General features: G+C 38.7%; 1 protein-coding gene across 1 annotated transcript; it reads right to left on the bottom strand.

The window, feature by feature from the left end:
* Nucleotides 1-5,710: 5,710 nt before the first annotated feature.
* Nucleotides 5,711-6,724, bottom strand: LOC122054722 (zinc finger BED domain-containing protein RICESLEEPER 2-like). The gene has a single exon (XM_042616160.1). The coding sequence runs from the start codon at nucleotides 6,722-6,724 to the stop codon at nucleotides 5,711-5,713; it is 1,014 nt and encodes a 337-aa protein (XP_042472094.1).
* Nucleotides 6,725-7,390: the final 666 nt, after the last annotated feature.

The following is a 7,390-nucleotide window of genomic DNA, read 5'->3' as shown; positions in this document are numbered from 1 at the left end:
CATCATTGAAGACTCAATCTTCACCTCTTTCGCTCTACGAGGGGAGATGGATTCCCGTGTGTACTTCTTAGGGTTGTCGTAAGCCGTCGTGTGTAAGAATATGTAATAAGCATTCAAATATGTTAGACCTAAGTGCCTATTTATAATAACAACAAACCCTAATTCTTAATAAGTAGAGTAAGAGATGGGACCAGCCCAATAAGAAATACAATCACTAGTCCGTCCATTAAGGCTTTAGTGATTCGGTTAATTAAATAAATTATTAAGGAATAACTGTCACGCCCCAGAGGAGTCTCTGTCCGAAGAAATTTCGGCAGCATCTCCCCTGTACGGCGGACAATATGAAACTTTCTACATATCACATATACTTCAGCCACAGGCGGCTGGAATGATAACAAAAATAAAAAAAACAAACACCACGCAGTTTATAAAGATATTCAGCCTCTGGCTGTCACAACCACGCAGTTAATAATAGTAATCAATAATAGTAGGACTCTGACTCGAAATCCACCCTACTCCACTACACTCGTAAAGCTCAAATCCAACGAACTCACCTCTTCTGCCGTCCAGGCAGGCATATAGTAGAATAAAAACCAAACCATCCAAAAGACCATCAAATGGTAACAATCCGTACAATATCCATAAATAAAATCCAAAACAAAACTAAAACATAGTCTGATGGAAGAAAAACCAAAATAAAGCAAATAACAACCTAGTAGAGAACTAGCTCTACGTGCAGATGGGGGGGGGGGGCCCGACAGCCTCAACCTGAAAATATCAACAATGGAGGCGGGTGAGTCCAACACTCAGTACAACCTGTGATATCGTAATAAAACAAATAATGACAACACTAATCGTGCGTCTCACGAATATGAGGAGGATAAATGCAAATGAAATGAAGATAACTGTACTGACCGGATCAAAGTATAAAGGTAGCAGTCGTCGGGGCCAGTGAGTCGTAATCCTGTATGCATGTCAATCGATCGTCAAACAAATGCGGCGTATAAGTGCGGCGATCACAAGCAAATAAAAATGCAATAAATCGTATATCGACCCCATACTCGAAATCAATGCTCCGTGCGATGAGTAAGCGGAATCTTGTCGGAGTACTCGCCCGCGACCCCAAATCATAAACGGGAGCTCGATGCTCTCGTCTCCGTGCGACGGGAGGATATCTCTACCTACCGAGTCTCCCGACCAACGGAGCCAAACAAAGTCCACCATCTGGCTACCGCTACCCTAAATGCCAACGGAGCTAAACAGAGGAATCGATCACGGCCACACTGAGTCACCCGACCAACGGAGCAAACAGAACCGCCACACACCACCGGATATCTGAATCCATGGGTGATGTGTGCGATATGGCGGCGATGAGCTCAACCAAAGTAGAGCCGATAATCGACAAAGATGCAATCGATGCATGATCGAACATGGCAATCTCGAATAACATGGCGTGATCCGTATAAATAGATACTGAGTGTGTACCACAAGAAGACGTATCAAATAGAAGGCACACAAATCGAAGAGGGTATCAAATAAACCCTAGATCCAGAATATAACAGAGCATGTGGTTAGGTCACTACCTAAGGCATATGTGATCAGGTAGATAATATGTAGTGCAGAATAAATAAACAAACAACATGTACTAATCATGTAGTGACCAACCGAAATAAACAGGTAACACAATTACTGTTATATGTTAAACATATTATCATGCATATCAAAAGACATAAGTCAAAGTACCCGCCTCCAAATCCGACTCCGAGATACTTGTCTCGCGTCAAAGTCCTGTGTCACAAATAGAAATATATTTTATTTAGCTACAACTCTTCCAAATAGCTAAATAAAATCTCTAATCCTAAATTAGGGCAAAACCCTAATTATATGACCATCATTCTTCCCACAAGAATTAATCTCCACATGATCATCTAACTACAATACGTATCCGAATTCCTAATCACATTAAGAAATTCCAAATTAATACACCTTACCTCAAAATCACAGTCGTGATCACTGGTCCACTGCCAAAAGGAGTGGCTGCTGAACCAAAGAGCAGCCCACAACACCCAAATTTCCAGATCCACCAAAGCAGCACAACCTAAGGAACACAATGACCGATCATCATGCAAAGAAGAAGAGTAGTGATCAATGGCACAACCTACCCTTCTTGTGATCCAGATGGTGGTGTCCAACAGCTATGTCTCACTCAGTGTCGGTAATCGACTGACATCGCTGTGCTAGCTTCGACCGGGAAGAAGGCTCGGCCTAGGGCAGAGGAACCGTGGCGATCAGTACACAGTGGCACGGCCTCAAGTGGCGGTTGTGCAGAGGTGCGGCGTCGGGCATCTGGCAGCCGGCGGTGGCACCTGCGCTAGGGTAGAGAAGGAGCGGCTCTGCTCAACAACCAAAGGAAGGCCTCGTGCGTCGCCGGCGCTGTCAGGTGGAAAAAAAAACGCGGCCGAGACACAACGGCTAGGGCATAACGGCGGCAAATCGGAAAAAGGGACCGAGATCTGGTGGCCGGCGGAGACGAATCGGCCAAGAAGATCACGGCGTCGGCACTGTCGTGCGGCTGGCGATCGTCGGCTGTAGCGAGGAGCACAGGGATTCGCATGAGGGAGAAGAGGAAGAAATGAAAAGAGAGGAATCGGAAGAAGAAGTAAAAGAAGGAGAGGGGAACCACTCGGCGCCGTTTAGGGCACGGGAGAAGGCAGTGTCGGGCACGCACGGGAGAGAAAAAGAAACGGAGAGGAAAAGGAAAAATAAAGGAAAAAGAAAAAGGAAATATAAAATAAACATTTCCTCGCTTAAATGGGTCGCCTAAACAGGCTTTTCCCCGGGCCCCGTTTTCATCCCCGTTAACTCGTCCATACGAGCTCCGAAAAATTCCCGAAAAATTTCCAAAAATTCTGAAAAATTCTCTTATTAATATTCGCCTATTTCCGGTATTTTACAATAACCCAACTAATTATAATCTGTAGGCCAACACCATGGATTGGATCCCATCGAATCCAACATGTAAAGCCAGATAACACCGACCTATCCCCAACCTATACCTTTGACTTTAGCGAAACCCTAGTCAGCATAGATCGCTATGAGGGTTGCAACCTGAGAGAAGACTCAATAACGAAGTGTTAAGAGTTTACGAGAAGTGCATTCTTCTTCAAATACTAATCTATCTGAGTAAAAGGTTCACTTCTAGAACAAACATTCCAAGAAAAATACCATCATGTATTCAAGTAAATATGTATTTAGATTATTTACTAAACTATAACAGTAAGTTGGAAGGTGACGAGCAAGAAACTTAGAGGAAAAACAGTGGAGAGGACTCAGGAAGTCAAAGGAGGAACTTACAAGTTGTGCAATGATAAAGGCATTGACTAAGAGTCCTTGGCGCTCAAGAAAGCACCAGCTATGTGATTGTGTAACAAAAATAAGAGCTTGACTAACAATATTGACTTGGAGGTATAGAGCAGCTATCATTTCATCATTGTTGTCCCTCAGTTATCTAACTCCGAATGCATGGTATAAAAAATCATAGTTAACATTAGTGTTCTCGTGCAGTACAGTGGAATCCATTTGTATTAGAATTGTTTATGAAGAGTAATTATTCACTAAAAGAAAGGACCTGATCATAAAGAAAATAAAAAAAAGGTTCACAATCAAGCTGATTGCCCTAGACATTTTCCTTGTGCAAGAAAAGGGAATAATAACTACACTCACTTGGAAAAAGTTGGTGCTTTTCATGGCCCAAAAGAATATGGCTATCATCAGTGCCAAATAACTGCCAAGAACAATTCCTGTAGCAAATTTAGGATGGCGATAATTAAAACCATGAATGGTGAGAAGTTAAATTTCCATATGAGTGCAATAAGCATAAAACCAAGCTGTAAAAGTTAGAGGCAAATGAGAATCACAGAAATGATCACACTAGACTTGGAAACTCAAAATCCTGCTCATGTTGGAACTTACAACAATCCGTATAGTGATAGAGACAACATAAATCTGTGGTAAAACAAGAAAAAAGAAACTCAATAACAACAGTAGAGAAGCCTTGTAATGAAGAAATAACAGCAACAAAATGAGAAATTACTCACGGTATAATTCTTCATCCTTTGGCAAATAGCTTTGCTAGTAAGCACAACATTGATGATGAAACTAAGACCAGGTTCAATAAGAACAATATTAGAAGCACTTTTGGCAGCATCTGTTGCATCGACAACAGCAATACTAATATCAGCCTTCTTCAAAGCAGGGGCATCATTCACTCCACCTATCATCCCATATATGTGCTTCCTTGCCTGCAACTTCTTCACAATCTCATACTTATGTTCTGGTCTAGGAAAAATCATCCATAAGGCATCAAAAGAAAATCAAACAGCATGACAATTTATATAATGTTCACCAAGGTTACCTGGGAAAATTCTTGTAAATCCTTCAACCTTCTCTATCCCATGAGTGATAACAATGCATGAATTATATGCTACGAGACAAAAAATCAAATGAAGGGAAAAAAATTACCTGCTCAAGTGCACCTTTACTTACATGATGTCAACTGTCAACTCATCAAAGGGAATCATAATCTACAATGATAGTTACTATAATGGAATATCAATAGGGACAATTGTAATTCAATCCAGGGCAATTGAATGTAAAAAAGATGAACTTGCTGTTTGGTAAAGTCTTAAATGCATTCTGTAAGAAACCCCTATATAGCCCCGAATCATAACAATATTAACATGAACCTGCTATTAAGTAGGAGTATTCTCAAAAGTCAAAACAAAAGTGCCACATCAAATTTATCACAAGTTGTTACTCTAAATGGCGGCAATAGGTCAGTTGCAAAAAATAGTGTCATGACTCATGTCTGCAAATTTTTTGAAATTCCAACATCTCAAAAAACCTGCAAAAGTTAAAAACTAAACTTTAGTTACAAATATTAGAATTTAAATAAGAAAATGTAAATACAGTCTTACGAACTTTAATTTTGTTGAAACTACAACATCTCAAAGGACCTACAAAAGTTACAAACTAAATTTAGTTACAAATATTAGAATTGAAATAAGTAAGCATAAATATAGTCTTACTCTTCAAGTTAGACCAAAGTGGAGGGCGAAGATGAAGTGTTTGCACGGTCTTGACTAGCATTTGCAACTGTTAACAAAAGCATTATTATTCATGTTAGATTAACAATGATAAATATTATATAAATGTAAACTTAATTTAATAAAAAACTATTACTTTTTTCAATTTCTTCAATTTCTTTATATAGTTCAAGGTCATCAATGGTTGGATCTTTCCAAAAAGAGAACTCCTCTGCTCTTAGCCAATCACTAGTGCATACCAATGCCTCTACCATTTTAAGACTCAAACTGCTCCTAAAAGGATCCACAACTCTTTTGCCCAAACTAAAAGCGAACTCACTAGCAATAGTTGAGCATGGAATTGAAAAAACATCCATGGCAATCATTGAAAGAAGTGGGTACCTAGTTTCACTTCCTTCCCACCACTCCAAAAGATTGAAAGATTGATTTGATCATTTTTCAATCTCATCGGCTAAGTACTTATCCACTTCATTGGATATCTCTTGAAGTTGCTCTTATTTATTTTGTGCTTCCACATCATCAAACAATTCATCACAAAGACCACCACTAGGTCCACCACCACCACCAGTACCGCCATATCCATCATCATACTCTATTTGCATATCTTAACTCTCAGCATTCAAAATATCATTTATTCCCTTGTACTCCGTCCATAAAGTTACTAAGCTTTGTTTGATGCTGTCAACAAACTCTTTGACACTTGTAGGAGTACCTCCCAATTTTTTGACTGTGACTTTCATCATTTGAAGTTTATTTCTCGGGTCCAAAATATTACCAATAAATATCAAAGGATTCATGTTATTCCAATTTCCCCAATACTTGTCAAACTTTAACTTCATTGCACATGCTACCTCTTTAAGAATTGGATTAGAATCATCATGTCTCTTTCTATCAATCTCAACTTGTAGTGCAACCATTGAATGATAAATCAATTGGGAGGTAGGACTTTTTGATGCACTTAGCTCCAAAGTGGCATCATAAAACTTTTTTAGAAAGTGTACAAAAGCCTTTGCCATCTCCCAATCATTAGCTTTTGGAGGCCCAATCCTTTCTTTACCCTTATCATCTTTTTGATGGAAATAATTCATAAAGGGCAACCATTCTTCAGTCATCCTTTTGAACACCCTTCTATACTTCAATGCAACTTCAAGCATTTTATAAGTTGCATTCCACCTCGTTTTGACATCCATAGATACTGTTGATGTATTAGAGAACTTGGCTAGTATGGCAAATTCCCTAAATTTATTCAATCTTGATGGGGAAGAATGAATAAAAACAACTGCATTCTTTATAGCTTTAATTGAAACATTAAGCTCCTTCAAGTCATCCTTAACAATTAAGTTAATTATATAACAAGCGCACCTCAAGTGCAAGTATTTCCCTTCAAACAACAATAAATTTTCACTTTTCATTCTTCTTTTCAAGTAATCAATTGCAGTGTCATTAGATGAAGCATTATCAACTACAATTGAAAATACTTTTTCTATCCCCCAATCTCTCAAACAAACCTCAACCATCTTTCCAATTTCTTCCCCATAATGACTAGTGATTTTAGTGAAGTTAATTATTCTTTTATGTAGCTTCCAATCACTATCCAAGAAGTGAGCTGTCACTGCCATGTAATTTATGTTTTGAATGGATGTCCAAGTATCAGTAGTGATACTTACCCTTTGGTTGCCAATTACACTTTGTATCTTAGCTTTTTCAACTAAGAAAATATCATAAACCATACTTGCAACTTTCTTTCGATCAGGAATTCTGAATCACGATTGTAATTCATGCAATAATTCTACAAACCCCTTCCCTTCGACAGCCCTAAAAGACACTTCATCGACAATCACATACCTTGCCACTTTCAATTCACTTTTTTTTTTTTATTAAAAGTACGAGGCACCAATGCACTTCCTTGCCCCATAGTCTCATTCGTCAATATAGTTTGACTCTTATCATCCCCCCTTGCTTCGTAGAGTGGACTTGACTTACACCTCTTTACTAAGTGGTTTTTTAATCCACTAGTACTTCCGTAAATTGTTGGGATCTCAACTTTGCAATATTTGCATATCCCTATTTGTTGTTCGGTCTCATCACTCAACTTCCTTGCTCCCTTTATACAATGCTCCCAAAATTTACTCCTGATATGTTTAGGAGGCTTCCTTGGTCGTTTTTCAATAGTGGAATGTTGTGTTTCATGTTCAATTGTATTTAATGTTTGTGATGAACTTTGGAGAGTATTAGACTCCATCCTGAAAGAAAACCAAGATAATAATACAATTTATTCAATATAT

The sequence above is a fragment of the Zingiber officinale genome, chromosome 3B (genome assembly GCF_018446385.1).
Source record: "Zingiber officinale cultivar Zhangliang chromosome 3B, Zo_v1.1, whole genome shotgun sequence".
Classification (NCBI taxonomy): Eukaryota; Viridiplantae; Streptophyta; class Magnoliopsida; order Zingiberales; family Zingiberaceae; genus Zingiber; species Zingiber officinale.
Note: the sequence above shows the minus strand (reverse complement) of the source record. Positions and strands in the feature narration are given on the sequence as shown.

Coding starts and splice junctions, on each gene's coding strand:
- LOC122054722 (XM_042616160.1), bottom strand. CDS start 6,724: ATGGCAGTGACAGCTCACTTCTTGGATAGTGATTGGAAGCTACATAAA.